The sequence below is a fragment of the Chamaea fasciata genome, unplaced genomic scaffold, assembly GCF_029207755.1.
Source record: "Chamaea fasciata isolate MVZ Bird 193981 ecotype frontalis unplaced genomic scaffold, bChaFas1.0.hap1 SCAF_26, whole genome shotgun sequence".
NCBI lineage: Eukaryota > Metazoa > Chordata > Aves > Passeriformes > Sylviidae > Chamaea > Chamaea fasciata.
In genome coordinates this window covers 2,722,789-2,740,027 of record NW_027094111.1, presented here as the reverse complement: position 1 = coordinate 2,740,027, position 17,239 = coordinate 2,722,789, and the positions used below count along the sequence as shown (strand labels likewise).

At 46.8% G+C, this 17,239-nt stretch overlaps 1 protein-coding gene across 1 annotated transcript; it reads left to right on the top strand.

The window, feature by feature from the left end:
* Positions 1 to 881: 881 nt before the first annotated feature.
* LOC136301315 (protein argonaute-4) lies at positions 882 to 16,198 on the top strand. The gene is made up of 18 exons (XM_066204255.1): positions 882 to 1,064; positions 3,614 to 3,779; positions 4,439 to 4,559; positions 5,523 to 5,704; positions 6,104 to 6,240; positions 6,320 to 6,454; positions 6,616 to 6,703; positions 7,111 to 7,258; positions 7,335 to 7,454; positions 7,673 to 7,801; positions 7,952 to 8,085; positions 8,558 to 8,742; positions 8,993 to 9,152; positions 10,125 to 10,440; positions 11,030 to 11,164; positions 11,929 to 12,030; positions 12,245 to 12,444; positions 12,537 to 16,198. Exons 1-18 carry the CDS (start codon positions 1,046 to 1,048, stop codon positions 12,643 to 12,645), a joined length of 2,586 nt encoding a protein of 861 aa, XP_066060352.1. The 5' UTR covers positions 882 to 1,045; the 3' UTR covers positions 12,646 to 16,198.
* Positions 16,199 to 17,239: the final 1,041 nt, after the last annotated feature.

Genomic DNA, 17,239 nt, shown 5'->3' with positions numbered 1-17,239 from the left:
GGGTAGCTGTCATGGAGTGTGCTGGAGTTCTGGGTTAATTATTAAACCTGCAAACAGGTGTCGGGTTTTGGGACTGAACAGGAGAGGTACAGACAATTCCCTCCTTCCTGGTGCCCGAGGGGCAGCAGCACTCACCTCTACTGAGGCATCCTGTTCCAGTGCTCAGCCACCCGTGGAAAGTTCATCCTTATGCTGAGGAAGTGTTTTAGTTTATGGCCATGGCTCCTCAGCCTGTTGCTGGGCACCACTGAAAAGGATCTTTTCGCTGGTGCCCAGCAACAGGATTTGTAGCAATGGCGATAAACAAAACCACAGTATTTCACCTTAACATGAGGAAGAACTTCTTTATGTTGAGGGTGGCCGAGCACTGGAACAGGTGTCCAGGAGAGCGTCGAGTCCCTATCCGGAGACATTCCAAACCCACCTGGGCGCGTTTCTGTCACCTGCTCCGGTGACCCTGCCTCGCCGGGGGGTTGGACAGGATGATCTCCAGAGGTCCCTTCAAACCCTTAATATTCTGGGAGTCTGGGATTCCGTGATTCAGAGCCGTCACCTGTTGCGGCCGCGGGGTCGCGCGGGCGGCGTGCGCGCTCCCGCGGGCCGGGGGGGCGGCGCGCGTGCGCGAGCCGGCGGCGCCGGGCAGCGCGGAGCGGCCTCTTCCTCCCTCCCTTCTCCTCCTCCTTTTCCTCCTCTTCCTCCTCCTCCTCCTCCTCATCCCCGTCCCGGGAGCGCGCTCGGGCGCGTGCTGGCGGCGGCGGGGGCGCGCGCGGGCTCGGCGGGGGCGCAGCGCGGGGATTGTTCGCGCCGCCGCTCGGGGAAGCGGAACGCGGGGAGCGCTCCCCGCCGCGCCCCCGCTGCCTCCTCCTCATCCTCCTCTTCGGCCGCCGCCGCCTCCCGCCCCGCCGCCCCCGTGTCCGCGCCGGACCCCCACCCCGCCGCCAATATTCCCGAGATCAAGCGCTACGCGGCGGCGGCGGGGCCGGCGGCGGGGCCCGGGGCGGGCGGCGGGGCCGGCGGCGAGAGCAGCGAGGCCGCCACCGCCGCCATGGAGGCGCTGGGACCCGGTGAGAGCCGCGGGGGGGGGAGCGGGGGACGCGGCCTGTCGGGCCGTGACAGCGGGGGAAGGAGGCCGCGGGCCCGGCGGGGCTCCCCGGCGGCACCGGGGCCCGCTCCGAGCCGCCGGCGCTGCCCGGTGCGGAGGAGCCGCAGCGGGTCGCGAAACTTTGCGCGGGGGTTGCGGATGCCCTCGCGGCCCCGCTGCTGCCGGGGCTACCGGGAGACGCGGCTCGCCCTCCCCGGGGTGAACGGGACGGGGCTGGGAGCGGGACAGCGACAGCGAGGGGACGGGGGCCGGCAGGGCTGTAGTGTCACGGCGATGCGCGCCCTGCAACCTGTGCAGTGATAAGTTTTATATTTGACATTGAGCCATTGCTGAGAGTTTAAGGTGATACGGTCTGAAAATACGGCTGTTCATTTCTTTAACAAACTTCGCTTAAATATTAGTGGGTTTCTTGCATGTGGTGCTTTCCTGCTTGTGTCTTATTCCATGATTATTCTCTCATCAAATGTCTGCGGGACGTATTTCTAGCCCTCAGTGGCCTGTACACCTGACCCATCAAGTTCCCATTCAAACGATCGGTATAAGCGAAGTGGTGTTAATTTTGGACTGATAGGAAACGTTTATTGACACAAAGGTGCAATTCCAGAAGAATCCAGAGTTTGAGGTAGTGAGGGCTGACTCAGAGCCTGCTGTATGTGTGTGATGTATCGTGGCCTCCCTGAGTTCCAGCTGGAGAAGCAGATCCTCTTTCAGTTTTGAAAACTGCTTCCTGTCTGAAGCAATTCAGTTGAGATGCTTAGTACATAATGGTTGTGGGGTAAGAGAAATTAAAATATAACAGCACATACAACCCTAGTTAGACTGATCAGGTAAAAATCCTGTGATGCCAGGGCAGCTGGGCTTCAAATGGGGAAACAATTTTTAGCTGATTCTCTAGAATCCTTTGAGAAATAACTTTAGGAAGGAGGAAATGTAAGTTTTATCTCCTTTGGTCAGAACAGAGGGCAGCATTGCTGTGAGTGTGTGCTGAACTTGTCAATACCAAGGGAGGAAAATGGGTAAATATAGTTGTCATTTAATCTCTTGCAGGAGGTCAGTGCCTGCATTTCCTTCAGACTAATTAGCATGGGATTAATGGATCATCTCTCGTATCCAAATAAGCACAGCAAACTTTGATTGCCCTCAATGATTCATGCTTGTCAAGGCAGCTGTAGTTTTTTTAAACACTAACTGTACCCCACAACTGGTCTGGCCGTGACGGAGCATGATCCGTCAGGCAAGTTCAGAGCCAGGAACGTGTCCTGTGGGGTGGCTGTCCCCAGCAGCTCCCTGCCGCTGCAGCTTTGCAGAGCTGACTTGGCCGTGGGCTTCAGCTGCTTACATGCTCTGTGTTCCTTCTACTTCAAAATATTGCAGAGCTGGTGTCCTCAGGTTGGTAATTTTATTTGGTAATGCAGTAGCCAATGGATGGCTTTTAAATCCAGTAGGGAATCTCCTGGGATTTGGTCCTGGGTTTAGTTTATGGTTGTGTTAAAGTTTATTGCTGCACCCTGGAGCATACCCAAATAGGAGGACCTACCTCTCCTCGCTCCTGATACAAACTCTGAGGCTTTGACTTACATGGATGCCGTCAGGTTATAATGCTAAATTTGCCCTAAGTTTTATGATAGGTCTATTATTGCATTCTAGTGAGACTGCTTGCCCTCTCCTTTGCTGCTCTACAACAGAGGGAAGACACTTTGATCACACTGAGCCCTGCTCAGATATAGACAAACCCATGAAAATATACCAATGTCATTTGCTTTATGTGCAGTGTCAGCGGAGGCTCTGATCGATTTAAAAAATAGTCAGTTTAATCTCGTTAACATGGTATCTCAGATCTTAACACTTTGAGGAGGGTAACTAAAGGCTTCCCTAGTGACTAGCTTGCATGTGAGTAATGATTCCAGGCCTCTAATAATTTCCTCCTTAGATCTGTTCCTGAAGCTCTTCTTTCGTCCCAATAAAATATCACTTCCATGTCTGTAGGAGTCCATACCTGTCTAATGCTTTCTCCTTTATCCTTCCACTTAGAGGAAAGCCTAAACTTTTCCTCACTCCTGTCTTTACACTAGAATTTTAAATTGGATCATGGACATCTGAACTTTATGCCCATAATGAAAACAATGACAAGATGTGGCTTTTGTGGCTGCTGGTTTCTTTTAGAAATGGAGGCAGGGATGTATTTATCTTTGCGTTACATGAAAATACGTAATATATGTATGGTTGTATTCCCTCTCAAGACTCTGTGAAGCTCTTAACCACGGTCATGAATAAATGCCACTAAAATTGTAAGAATGATTTATGGCACCTACCTATACATGCTTTAGGGAACAGTTTTTTTACCTTGAAGTTCTGAGCAGCTGGAAGGCTGAGCTGCTTTGAACACCTCTGTTTGCAACCTCAGAAAGCTTAAGATTTCTGCCTGCCCTGTCAAAAAGTCACTCTTAGCACACCTGGGGGATGCATGGAGTGAGCCATCGCATCTCATACACGTTTATTTGACTTTCCTAGGGCCCCCAACAAGCCTTTTCCAGCCACCCCGTCGCCCAGGCCTGGGCACTGTTGGGAAACCCATCCGGCTCCTGGCCAACCACTTCCAGGTTCAGATCCCCAAGATTGATGTTTATCACTATGATGTAGATATCAAACCAGAGAAACGCCCCCGAAGAGTCAACAGGTAGGAGTTACTTAATAAAGGTTTATTGGTTTAAATTAAGTGTATATACCTGAATGTAAGGAGTATGTGCATCCTAAGAATTCTCCATCTGCTAAAGGCTTGTTTGTGTTTGTACTGTGGTCAGCAGTTGCTTTTCAGTGAACTGTAATATTCTTGCAATTGGCCTGTAATCTGGAAGGCTCTGGGAAATGTACTGAGCATTGACCTCCAGCTGGTTTTATTTTACAGTCTACAAGTCAATGTCCCTGGTAATTGTTCCACAGTCTGTTACACAAACGTGTAGCAGCTGAGGGAAGGCATTTCAGCTTGTAGATTTTGGAGTCCACATGTGGATCAATCCACAGAGTGCTCCCAGCCACCCCAAGGCAGGTGCTTGTGTCTGCTCCTGTTTGTGAACATCTCTCCAGGTTCCTCTGCTTGTTTTAGCTGTAGCTCTGCTGGCAGCACAGATACCTGTGCAGACACCTCTGTGTGCCACTTGGGTGTCTTAACCTGGAGGTGACATTCACAGCTTCTGGTGTGACCTGGGGGTGCTTTTCTGCATTATTGTTTTTAATATCTTGCTCCTTTAAGAAAAAGTGAAGAAAAGAATTGTAAGTTGTGTAAGCCCATTACTGAATTTTCTGTTCTTCCACTTAACTCAATGAATCACTGCCTAGGGAGGTGGTGGATACGATGGTGAGGCACTTCAAGATGCAGATATTTGGGGATCGGCAGCCTGGGTACGATGGGAAGCGGAACATGTACACGGCACACCCCTTACCCATTGGCAGGGACAGAGTAAGTGTTGCTTTAAGTTTCCGCAGGAAAACTGTTACAGTGTCATTTGAAAAGTGTTCTTTTATTGACATAAACCCAAAATGCTGTCACACCTATTGGTGTAGTCTTGGAAATGACAGGTGAGACCAGTCAGGGTCTCTAGGAGCTCACTGGTGTTTTACTGAAGTTTGTGTCTTTGGGTTTCTAATTCCCAGTTCTTCAGCTGCAGAATATCATGAGACATGAGAACTACGTTGTGCTCTTGTAGCTACAAGGAGACTGTTTTTCTTTCACCCTGATGGGAACTTCCCTTTTCCCTGTTCTGACCCTCATTCTGTTGCTGAATGATGAAGTCGTTGTAGCTGACAATGACTCTCGTTGGGTTTGGTTGTGCTGTGGAGATGTGTCCTCCTGTTCCATGGGAACAACCAGATCAGCTGTTCCTGCCTTGCATGTGGACCCCAGCTCTAAAGAAAACTTCACCCCATCTACTGATCTCCCAAGGGATCTGGTCATTGCTGTGCCTCGGGGGATGTCCAGGATGAGTTCACAGTTACCCTCTGGGATGTGAGAATCATCCCAAGTGCTGTGCCAGAACTCTTGAGTTTTGTGTTTCCCAGCAAGTCTCCTTTTTGACCAAAAGGTTTTCTTGCCTTCCCATTTGGTTCACAAAACATCTAGTTATTAATTGGCTGACTTAAAAAAAATGACTCACCGTTTTCCAGAGCTTTGATGTCACCGTACTAATTACTGCTCAAAATTTACATTTAAAGATGCTTCAGTGCAGTTTCTCAGATGAATAAATGACAAACTTTCCAAGTCCTGAGGGAACCAATTGTAATATTTTAAGGTCATTACACAAAGTAATAATCAAAAATACAGATTCAAAGGACACCCAGGAGAAAACTGTACCATTGCTGAGTGCTGTGTCTGTCTGCAATACATAACAAAAGCCTGTGCTTAATTTTCTTGTGCCTGTGGCAGGTGGATATGGAGGTTACACTTCCAGGAGAGGGGAAGGACCAGACATTTAAGGTTTCCATTCAGTGGGTGTCAGTTGTCAGCCTTCAGATGTTGCTGGAAGCTCTGGCAGGGCACTTGAATGAAGTTCCTGAAGATTCTGTACAGGCACTGGACGTAATCACACGGCACCTTCCCTCCATGAGGTGGGTACTTGTGGGGCCTTCCTGGCTGGATACGTCTTCTATCCATCTTTACATCCGTGTTTGTTATTCCTTTCTGCTGCTCTGCTGCCTATTACACTCCTGTGATGGAAGGGATGAGGGATACAGCCATGTAATTCAACACCTGCCTTACAAATTTGCACTAGAATAGGGAAATGTGATCTGAACTAAGGCCTTGTGTCTGCTGGTCATGTTTCTAACAGGAATTTGCTGTACCCTTTCCAGCTGCACTGTCAAAAAAGGCTTTGTGTCCTTGCCACAAGTCAGCTCTGACCATTATAACATGCTGTAGAAATGTGGTTTAAACACCATAGGTGTGAATATAAAAAGTATATCAGAAAGAAATGATCAGAGTATTAATTTTCTTTTTTTTCTTTTCAGGTACACCCCTGTGGGTCGCTCCTTTTTCTCCCCTCCTGAAGGTTATTACCACCCTCTGGGAGGGGGCAGGGAGGTCTGGTTTGGCTTCCACCAGTCGGTCCGTCCTGCCATGTGGAACATGATGCTCAACATCGATGGTGTGTAGGAGATTCTGTCTCACTCATGTAACAGAGTTCTTTGTGCCTCCCAGTTAATTGTCCCGTCTTTCTATCTTAGTGTCTGCAACTGCTTTCTATCGTGCCCAGCCTATCATTGAGTTCATGTGCGAGGTCTTGGACATCCAGAACATCAGTGAACAAAGCAAACCTCTGACAGACTCCCAGCGTGTCAAGTTTACCAAAGAAATCAGAGGTAAAAGGCTTGTCCTAAAGCTGCTGCAGTACTGAAACCTGCTCATACTATGTTGTAATGAAAATTTGCAAGGCACGTGGATAACTGGGCTGTTCCTTTTTGTCTTCATTCTCTTCAAAGGTGATTCCTATCCCTGAATTTATTTTCTGTTGGGTTTTCAGGTCTAAAAGTAGAGGTTACTCACTGTGGCCAGATGAAGAGAAAATACCGTGTTTGCAACGTTACCCGGCGACCAGCCAGTCACCAGACGTATGTATCTTAAAATCTTCAACCTATTAAATATATCTGGAATATATTTGGTATATTGTTTATGCAGGAATAGTTGATTCTGGAGGTGAAGCAGCTGTGTGGTTTTACAGGAATGTTTAGTCTTTGTGGAGTTGAGGAATAGTATGGGTTTTGACTACTGTTCTGTTTCCTTCAACCCAGGAAAACTGAGCTATATCCTGGCTTTTAAATACAGTTATCAAAAGCTCCTCTTTTTAAAATAGCTAAAATATGAGAAATTCAGTATATAGTCTAAAATCTTCTCATAAAGAAGAGAGTAACTAAGGAAAATAGAGATTTGCTAAAGGTAGTCTGGAATAGGTTTTTCATACCATTTTTTCCTTTAAAAAAATCTGACTAAATCTAACCAGAACAAATGTCATTTCTAGGTTCCCTCTGCAGCTGGAGAATGGGCAGGCCATGGAGTGCACAGTAGCTCAGTATTTTAAGCAGAAGTACAGTCTGCAGCTGAAATACCCTCACCTGCCCTGTCTCCAAGTGGGACAGGAGCAGAAACACACGTACCTGCCACTGGAGGTAAGGATCACAGTCCTGCACTGTGGAGTGTCCTCTGTTAAATGGTGTCACAGCATCTCTTCCTGCTCCTGTGCAGGTGTGTAACATCGTGGCTGGCCAGAGGTGCATCAAGAAGCTCACAGACAATCAGACCTCGACCATGATAAAAGCAACAGCCAGGTCTGCCCCAGACAGGCAGGAGGAGATCAGCAGACTGGTGAGTATTTTTCCAGCTCCACAGTCTGTGTGTGTCACTTCTCATGGCTTTTCCAGGGCATTGGAGCAGGTGATGTTGAGCAGCATGACCAAGAGAGGAGTTAAAAAATCTGTCTTGGTTGAAATAAATCCTTCTAAACAGAAAGGCTGTTAATGACAAAGAGGGCAGAGTCACCTGAAGTTTTAGTGTAGTGACATCAGAACTTGTCTTGTCCCCAGGTGAAGAGTAACAGTATGGTTGGTGGGCCTGATCCATATCTGAAGGAGTTTGGAATTGTTGTCCATAATGAAATGACGGAACTGACAGGCAGAGTTCTGCCAGCCCCAATGCTGCAGTATGGAGGCAGGGTGAGTTTCCATGTCTTGTAAAACTCCTTATTCTGAGGTTATTGAAATTCACGAGGTGTTTTGTTTATCTTCTCATCAAGCTTCCTCTGGTGGGCTACAGTCAAACTGGAGCAGCACTTGATTTCTAATTTGCCTTTGGTTTTTACCTAGAACAAGACCGTGGCCACACCAAACCAAGGCGTGTGGGACATGAGAGGGAAACAGTTCTATGCTGGCATAGAGATTAAAGTTTGGGCTGTTGCCTGTTTTGCTCCTCAAAAACAATGCAGGGAAGACTTGCTAAAGTAAGTATTTTCCTATTTATTCAGGATTCTATTTCAAGGTGTATTTTCCTCATGTTTCTGAAAGGTGATGCGTGGTATAAATTGATTTTCCCCTGCCCTTCAAATTACTCTACAGAATCCTAAAGAAAGAGGTTCTGTGAACTGCTGATTGGTAAAAATCATGGCTGCAATAATGCTCAGATAAATTAGGTGGATAAGTAAAAATATACCAGAGCCATCAGTATTAGTTTGGGAGTTTGCCTCAGGACGTTCATCTCAAAAGTCTGTTTCTGTAAGGCTTGTAAAATTACAGAAGCTGATGACCTTCTTCAGAGAGGATTAGAGTCGTATTAGTGAGTTCCTGATGGGGATAGAATTGCTAAAAAATAATTACTGTAGTGCTGTGAAATAGCAGAAACAGTATAGATCTGGTTGATAAAACTGATGAGTGAACCATAGTGAAAAGGCCAGAACAAATCCACTTCTATTTCAGGAGTTTCACAGACCAGCTGCGCAAGATCTCCAAGGACGCCGGGATGCCGATCCAGGGCCAGCCCTGCTTCTGCAAGTATGCCCAGGGTGCAGACAGCGTGGAGCCCATGTTCAAACACTTAAAGCTGACTTATGTTGGTCTGCAGCTCATCGTGGTGATTCTGCCTGGGAAGACGCCTGTGTATGGTATGGAGAAGGGGCTGTAAAGCGATCAGAAGTTGTACTGCAAGTGGGTGGCAGGAAGGAGGCAGAGGAGGCAATGGATTCTCTTCAAAAGGGTGTTTTGGGGCTGGTTTGTCGGGCCTGGTTGGAGAAGTTGTGTAGTACCAAACAGCAAACTGAACCTTTGTTGGTGAAGTTTCAAGGACCTGAATTACTGTAACGTTTGAAAAAAAGTAAGAGCAAGCAGGAACCACTTCCTTATTTTCTGTCACAGCTGAAGTCAAGCGGGTCGGAGATACTCTTCTAGGCATGGCCACACAGTGTGTTCAGGTAAAGAACGTGGTCAAAACCTCACCACAAACACTGTCCAACCTGTGTCTGAAGATCAACGCCAAGCTTGGAGGAATCAACAATGTCCTGGTACCTCATCAAAGGTGAGATTCAATCAAAAGCCCTTGGTGATGTCTGCATCGTCAAGGAAAATGGTGTTGTTTTATTTGCTAAAATGATACTTTTCAAAATAAAACACGCTTTAGAAATTCCCACAGTCTGGAGTGGACAGTGGAGGATATGTCTGCATTTGGAGTGTTCCCAGTAAGCCCTGAGCCAAGGGGAGTCTGAGCCATCCAGCAGTCAGAGCCACCAAACTCACCAGGTTTTTTTCCTGTCTCTTTCCTGCCTTTGGATTCACTCAATGTACCTTGTCCTCTTGCAACCTCTAAAAGCATCCTGTGTTTGCATCCAAATTGAAAGAGAAGGAGCGAGGAGGAGTGACTTGGAATCAGTGCTTGCTTGCCTTTGATCCTGTCCTTGTCACTTTCTGTTCTTTCTGGACTGTAAGTGCTGGAGATAGAGAATTTTGCCCTTAATGACACTAACAGGTTTTAGTTCTATTCAGTGCATTGGATGCACCTTCCTCAGCTGTAATTTTTTTTTGTTCCTGGCCCTCTTTCTTTTTGCTGTTCTTATTTATTGTTATGAGTTGGTAAGAGGCCACCTCTCCTCTCAAGTCAGGGTGAGGAAGTGGGGATTATTTAGCCTGGAGAAGTGAAGGTTGTGTGAAAACCTCACAGCACCTTCCAGTATTTGAAAGGGCCGACAAGGAGGCCGGAGAGGGACTGTAGTAATGGCTTCAAACTGAGAAAGAATACATCTAGAGCAGAGATGAGGAAGAAATTGTTCCCTGTGAGGGTGGTGAGGCCCTGGCACAGGTTTCCCAGAGAAGCTGTGGCTGCCTCGTCCCTGGGTAGTGTTCAAGGCCAGGTTGGACAGGCCTTGGAGCACCGTGGGATAGTGGAAGGTGTCCTTGCCGAGGGCAGAGGGTGGAACTGGCTGGGCTTTAATCCAACCCAAACCCTTCTGGATTTCTGTGATTCTAACTAACAAACCTTAATCTTACCAAACAGGCCCTCGGTGTTCCAGCAGCCAGTGATCTTTTTGGGAGCAGATGTCACTCATCCTCCCGCCGGGGACGGGAAGAAGCCGTCCATCGCGGCTGTGGTGGGCAGCATGGACGGGCACCCCAGCCGCTACTGCGCCACGGTGCGCGTGCAGACCTCGCGCCAGGAGACCTCCCAGGAGCTGCTCTACAGCCAGGAGGTCATCCAGGACCTGACCAACATGGTGAGGGAGCTCTTGATCCAGTTCTACAAATCCACTCGTTTCAAGCCCACGAGGATCATTTACTACAGAGGGGGAGTGTCGGAAGGACAGATGAAACAGGTATTGTCTGGTGGTTTTCTGTTGCTCGTGAAAAGGGGTTGATATATAGTTATGTGGATTATAAGGGGTTTGCCCTTGAAAAAAAAAATTATATTTATTCAAAAAATATATATATTCTTGAAAAAATATATTTATTTATTTATTCAGTGGATTATCACAGAATCACCAGGTTGGAAGAGACCTCCAAGATCATTGAGTCCAACCCAGCCCTAACATCTCAACTAAACCATGGCACTGAGTGCCACATCCTGTCTTTCTTTAAACACATATAGGGGTGGTTCACCACCTCCCCAGGCAGACCATTCCAGTACTTTATCACCCTTTCTGTAAAAAACTTTTTCCTAATATCCAACCTATATTTCCCTTAGTACAGCTTAAGACTGCGTCCTCTCATTCTGTTAGTTGCTGCTGGAGTTTTATTGTATTTTTTATTGGAAAAATTAAGTTTCCTTGAATTGTCCTGGGCAAGCACAATGTACATTTACCAGTCTGATCATGTCCCTTACAATGTGGCATTTGTACACAGGTAAAAACAATAATCAAATACCTACTGAATTCATCACATAATAATTAAATCTTCCTCTTGTAGGTAGCTTGGCCAGAGCTGATCGCCATCCGGAAGGCCTGCATTAGTTTGGAAGAAGATTATAGACCTGGAATAACCTACATTGTTGTGCAGAAAAGGCATCACACCAGGCTGTTCTGTGCCGACAAAACTGAAAGGGCAAGTACTGACTCCATGAGGGGGAGGTGATGGCACAGGAAAGTGGGATTGTTTGATTCAGTGGGGCGGGATCCGTCTTGCCCGCTAAAGCTGTAAAGCAGCAGCAGTACTGGGTGGTAACAGGCTTTCTCTACCAAAATAACCAGTTCCTCCCTTTTTTATTGCTCTACATCAGATGGAACAGCTTGTTCCCCCTTTTGGAATAGGTGTGCTCAGTATCCCAGTATTTGTGTACCTGGAGATGTATCCTGGGTTTTTATAGTCCAGGATTCCTCATGACGAGCTGACCTGGCTGTTCACTCTGTTCCCTATTTTGTCTTCAGGTGCATCTAAGATGTGCCTGTAGCACAAATCCACAGGCCAGCTGAGGAACCTTCTTTAGGGAAGCATTTGATCTGAGGTTTGCTTAAAAACCCAGATCTCTGGGGTGTGAGAGCAAACAAGGACACAAAATAAATTTATCTCAGGAACCTGCATTTTCAGATCCTGAATTACTTGTGTAGGCTTTATCCCACTCTGCAGTTTTAATGGTGCTGGCAAAGGTTTTATTTTCTTCTGATGACACACCAGCTGGATTTGGTGAAGTTTCTAAAAATGAATTCACAAGAGAACATTTTCATTCCTCCTGTGTAAACGACCTTAATATTTTTTCACCTTTTTGAGCACTAAATTCTCCAGCAGCTTTCAATAGAGCCTACCTCTGAAAGTATTTTGGGGTCACTTCCAAAAAAACCCACGGACTAATAATAAACCTTTCTCACTAGGTGGGTAAAAGCGGCAACGTACCAGCAGGCACTACTGTGGACAGCACCATCACACATCCCTCTGAATTTGACTTTTACCTCTGTAGCCATGCAGGAATTCAGGTAATGTCAGCTTTACTGTGCTCAGGCTGTGCAGCTAAATCCTGGTAGTTGTCCCCATGGGAAATGTCACTTCTGTTTGTCACTTGGCAGACTCAGAATGTGTCGGTGCCTGCTTGGCACTGACTCCTCGGTGCCTGCTGGAAGGTGCAGCCTGCAGGTACCACCTCTGTCCTTGCTGTTGCTCTCCAGCTGACTGCTCACTTGTTCTCTGCAGGGAACCAGCCGGCCCTCCCACTACCAGGTGTTGTGGGATGACAACTGCTTCACAGCAGACGAGCTGCAGCTGCTGACGTACCAGCTGTGCCACACATACGTGCGCTGCACCCGCTCCGTCTCCATCCCCGCGCCCGCCTACTACGCCAGGCTGGTGGCCTTTCGGGCCAGGTACCATCTTGTGGACAAGGATCACGACAGGTAAGGAATGGCCTCATCATCCTGGTGAGCAGGTAGTGAAGCTGAGCTGTGCTGCTTGTCCCAGTTGTTCACGGGTGTGTGTCTGCTCACAGCGCTGAGGGCAGCCACGTGTCGGGGCAGAGCAACGGCCGCGATCCGCAGGCGCTGGCCAAGGCCGTGCAGATCCACCACGACACCCAGCACACCATGTATTTCGCTTGAGAGCACCTGGGAAGATGAGGCAAAACAACAACCCATGCAGTCCTGAAGTGTTTGGAAGCCTCCTGCTCTACCCAGGGCCAGGGGATTTCGGACTGCCCACTACCAGCAGCTCCGGACAGTCGCACTGAATCTGTTCTTCACTGCAACGTCTGATGCACCAACACAATTGAGCCATTTGTTTCATTGTTTTCTGTACTAGAAATCCATAGACTTGTCTTTTCTGATGCATTGGACTGAATTTTTACCTCAAAGCGCAAAGGCCGATCATCCTGAAATTTTTCAAGGACTTGGCACGAAAGGTTTCTATCAAATCTTTTGCTAGCTGTGGTTTTTCAGTTCTCCTCATCCCATGAGCTGACGGTGACTGCTGCTCTGTCTCCGTGCCCTGCTTCGTGAGTATGATGTGATGGCAAAATGTTTTATCCAGCTCGCTGTAATCCTTCTGTCGTGTGGGGCCATAGATTTTTTAATGGAGATTTTAGACTTCACTACTGTAAATGCCTTTTAACAAACATAACTTTCAGAGGTATTGCAGTTTTTTGTCAGTTTTACTAATTATCTTTTTAATCTCTGCAGACTTGGGCTGCAAAGCAATTGCACTATACTGCGAGTTAATAGGTGGTTCTTGTTCTGTGAATGTGTAATATAACCAATAGTGATGCCTGTCAGTAGATTTTAATGATAATGGTTATAAATAATACTGCCATGGTATCGTAACAAGTACTGAACCATCATTTCCCCCCTCTAAAAATGATAAAACAAAAAAAAAAAATTTAGCTTTTAGGTATTTTGCAAACTTTTACAAAAGTGCCCACTTTATGCTGCTGTGTGGTTTGATAAATCTAAGTGATTTTAAAACTTTTTTCTCATAGAAGGTTTAACTTTGGCAATAAATCTTTGTTTTTTAAGCCCCCCCAAACAGTGTAATTTTCTAGCTGAGGATTGTGCATGAGTTTAACCAACATTCTCGTGTCGTTTTCTGAACACACAATTTGGCAGTTTCTGAAGCAAATTAGAAAAGACGCATTTCCATGCTTTTTTTAAGAATTATTTTTAACTGTTTTATATTCACTGTTGGTGTCCTGTCTACAACATTTTTTATAAGCTTGGAAACTGGGTGTTCCGTGTAGGAAAGGCCAACGTGTGCAGTTGAAATGTATTGTGTGACAGGCAACCTGAGGACTTGTACCAGCATTTTGAACTGTTTTTTTTTTTTCCTGGGAATCTGGGTTGCCCACACAACTGCATTTACAGCATGTTGAACCCGTGTGAGTCTCAAATGCTGATTCTGTCCCAGCCTAGAAATTAGGGTTTTTAATCTGCTTGGCTTTTTTCAGCTGCAACCTGTAATCCAGAACAGGGATCTGGTTTCCCTGGTATTCCTGTAATCCATGAACGTAGTAATTTAAGACTAGATTCCTTACTGTATACCTGAGTTAGTGCAGATTAAAGATTATTCCTAAACTGAGGAGGAGTTTGAGAAGCCCAAGGATTGCACTGTGGTCTCTGATACTCGTGTGGGGTTTGCTGCTAAGTTGTCTGCTGTCCCAAAGCTTAGGAACCAGCCCCCTCCAAATTTCAGCAATAGGAAATGCTGTTTCCTTCAGTCTTTAAGCTTGTAAATAAATGAAAGTTTACATTTCTAAATGCTGTTGTTTTCAGTTGTACCAGAGTACACTGAACATCTTCAAACAGTTTTATAACCTCCTTGCCAGTAGTACGTCTCATAAATTAAGTTTAACCTCTTTTCATTTCTGTTGAAAATGGGACTGAAGTGAACCCTGCTCCTGGCACGTGCCAGGACAGGTTTAGATTGAAAAAAACAAAAAGATTCTTTTAAGTTTTTTAACTTTTTTTTAAAGAATACCTCACTTGTGTAATAAAATCAGGACATGTGGGTGGGAGACTGACCGCTGCTTTTCTCAGTACTCGTTCAGGGAGAAGACACAAAAAACCCTTTTTAGAGTGAACTCTTGACTGACCCAACACACACGGAGAACTTTGGCACCTTGAAAAGCACCTGAGCACCTGTTGGAGGTGGTAGGATCCAAGATCCCTGATTTGAGTTTGTGCACTAGGAATGGGGCTGGTTTAACAAGGGTGCATAAAAAAATGAACTTTATCACCAATTAGTTGTCCAGTGCCAAGCACTCCTGGTTGAGACTGAGGGAAGGGAGAGCCTCTCCTTGGTTTGCCTGTGACTGGATATTTAACCTCAGACCAGGTGGAGCATCGGCCCCTGGTGAGCCCTGGGCCAGCACCCGAGCGGGGCTGGTGTGAGCCCACCCCGGGCACAGGGCTGGAGTTTTGGGGGAAAAGCACTGAAGTTCAGGATCCAGGTTGCAGCAGTGCTGCCCTAGGCAAGTCTGAACCCAAGTCTGGAGGACTTGAGGACCTGGGTGAGCCCTGTGGGCCTGAGTGACTCGTTCTGCATGTGTCAATCAATGGGAAGATGTGCATTCTGTAGCTGTAGTTTTAGGGTGTTCTTTTTGTTTTTTGGGGTTTTTTTATAAATAAAGCCTGTTGGCCACTGTTTAGCTCTGTGGTGTGAAAGATTTTAAATGTAGCAAAGTTCAAAGAGTTGGGGAAGGGGGTGGTTGATATATATATATAAAAATATATATAAAAAAAAGTGGGGGGGAGGGGGCAGAAATCCTGTTTTTCACTCGGTTCTGCTTGCTTTGTCCCTGCTGAGTTCTGAACAAGCTCCGGCAATCCCTAGTTAGCCTGTCTCCACCAGCCTGGCTCTTGAATTGCTGTGAGTTGCCCAGGGTCGTGCCCGGAGCTCCATCCGAAGGGCGCAGGGGTCGGTGCACGGGATGTCCTGTGCCCACCCTCGCTCGGCCCTTCGGGTGGGGAAGGGCCCTGGTTCAGAGCTGGCGTCTGACACCCCCGACCCCTTTGTGGATGTGCTGTAGGAGTTTTCTTGCTCAATAGCGAGGGAGTGACTCTGCTTTCATTTTCAGAAGGCAGGGCCAGAGGGCATTGGATCCATCCCGATCCTGATCCACCGCGAGGCTCTTTCCCTGTGCACTGGAGGAAAGATCTTGCACTAAAATATCACTTACAGATTTTCTTAGACCTTGCTATTGACATTTTCATATTTCTATGTCTAGAGGCTGCAACTTCAATGTACAATGTTTGCATTTGTTCAGTTTGACTTCTGATGTAATTTTTTGGTTTCTATATTGTTAGACTTGTAATGTTTCAAATGGTATTTTATTAACTTTGGACTGGATGTATGTCTCTAGCAATACGAGGTACTTTCTAAACTGTCCTGGGGCTCATAGCCCCGTGTCAAGATAAGATGCTGGTCGTGTACAATTGCAATGTATTTTTTTTTTTTTTAGCCTGCAGGGATATTTTGTGTTCATGTGTCCAAAAATAATAATAATAATAATAAAAAAACCTGGCATTCTCGTGCCAAATGTTCTGTTTTTCCTTATTGCTGTCCAATAAATGCAATGTACAGAGTGAGCAACCAATACTGTTGCCTGTAAACAAATGTCTTAAACTATTTAACTTTTAATTAAAACTTGTACACAACGTGTCACCTGTGGAACTCATTACCACAATATAGCTATTTCTGTTGCATTAAGAGTTAGCAAGTTAAAGAAATATGTATGGGTGACATCTCCCAGGATCCTAAAGGAAGCTGAAATTTCCAACCCCGGGAGCAGGTTTCAGAATGGGCCTGTTTTTATAATGTTTGGGAAATTACAGAGAAAATTTGGTGTTCATGGACTGTACCTGCCTGGAGAGGGGATTCTATATCAGAGAGATGCAATGAGTAAATAGAAGAGCTGTTGGCTCCTTCATCTTCTCTATGCGAGGTGAGGGTTTGTCTCCTCAGACAGCTGCACTGCACTATAAATACTGCAGGAAGGACAGGAAAAGCTTTTGGAGGAGGCCAGGGTGTGGGAGCTGTGACTGAAACCAGGACAGGATTGTCTGAAATGCCCGGCACCTTCTGCAGCCCCGCGTTAGGTGTCAGTTCTGTTTGCAGGGCACATCCTGGGGCTTTGGCACTGAGATTGCTCAGCCTCACGGAAACCTGAGGAGCTCAACCCCCAAGGTTTGCCCATCCTGGTGTCATCCAAACACGATGTAAAGACCTCTTGGACCAAACCTTAGGAACCCACGACTGAGTGATGCACGGGATTATGTGCCACAGCTTTGCTGTCTGTGCAGCTCTTGACTCCAAAACCCCATCTGGGTTCTGCTCCGGCCACTCTCTCAGGACAGTAGGAGTTGCTGCTCTTCCTTTGGGAGAACAGCACGAGGTGGGAATGCTTTGACAGCCTCAATTCCTGTGGCTTTTCCACCATTTCCTGGAATGGCCCAGCCAGGAACACACACCTGGGCTCGTTGTGGGAATGATGCTCCTGGGGTTGATGATGTTATTGATAAAGTCAAGGTCGCAATTTGCACTTCTTGGGAAGGAAAAGTCTGGGAAGTGGTGGGAAAGGGGATGGAAAAGGCAGGCTCTGCCCGCTTCCATGGATTTAGATGGAGCAGGGCCACGGGGAATGCCTGCCCTGCTCCCCCTGCCTGGTGAGACTCGGGGCACTTCAGAAACGACCGTACAGCGGCC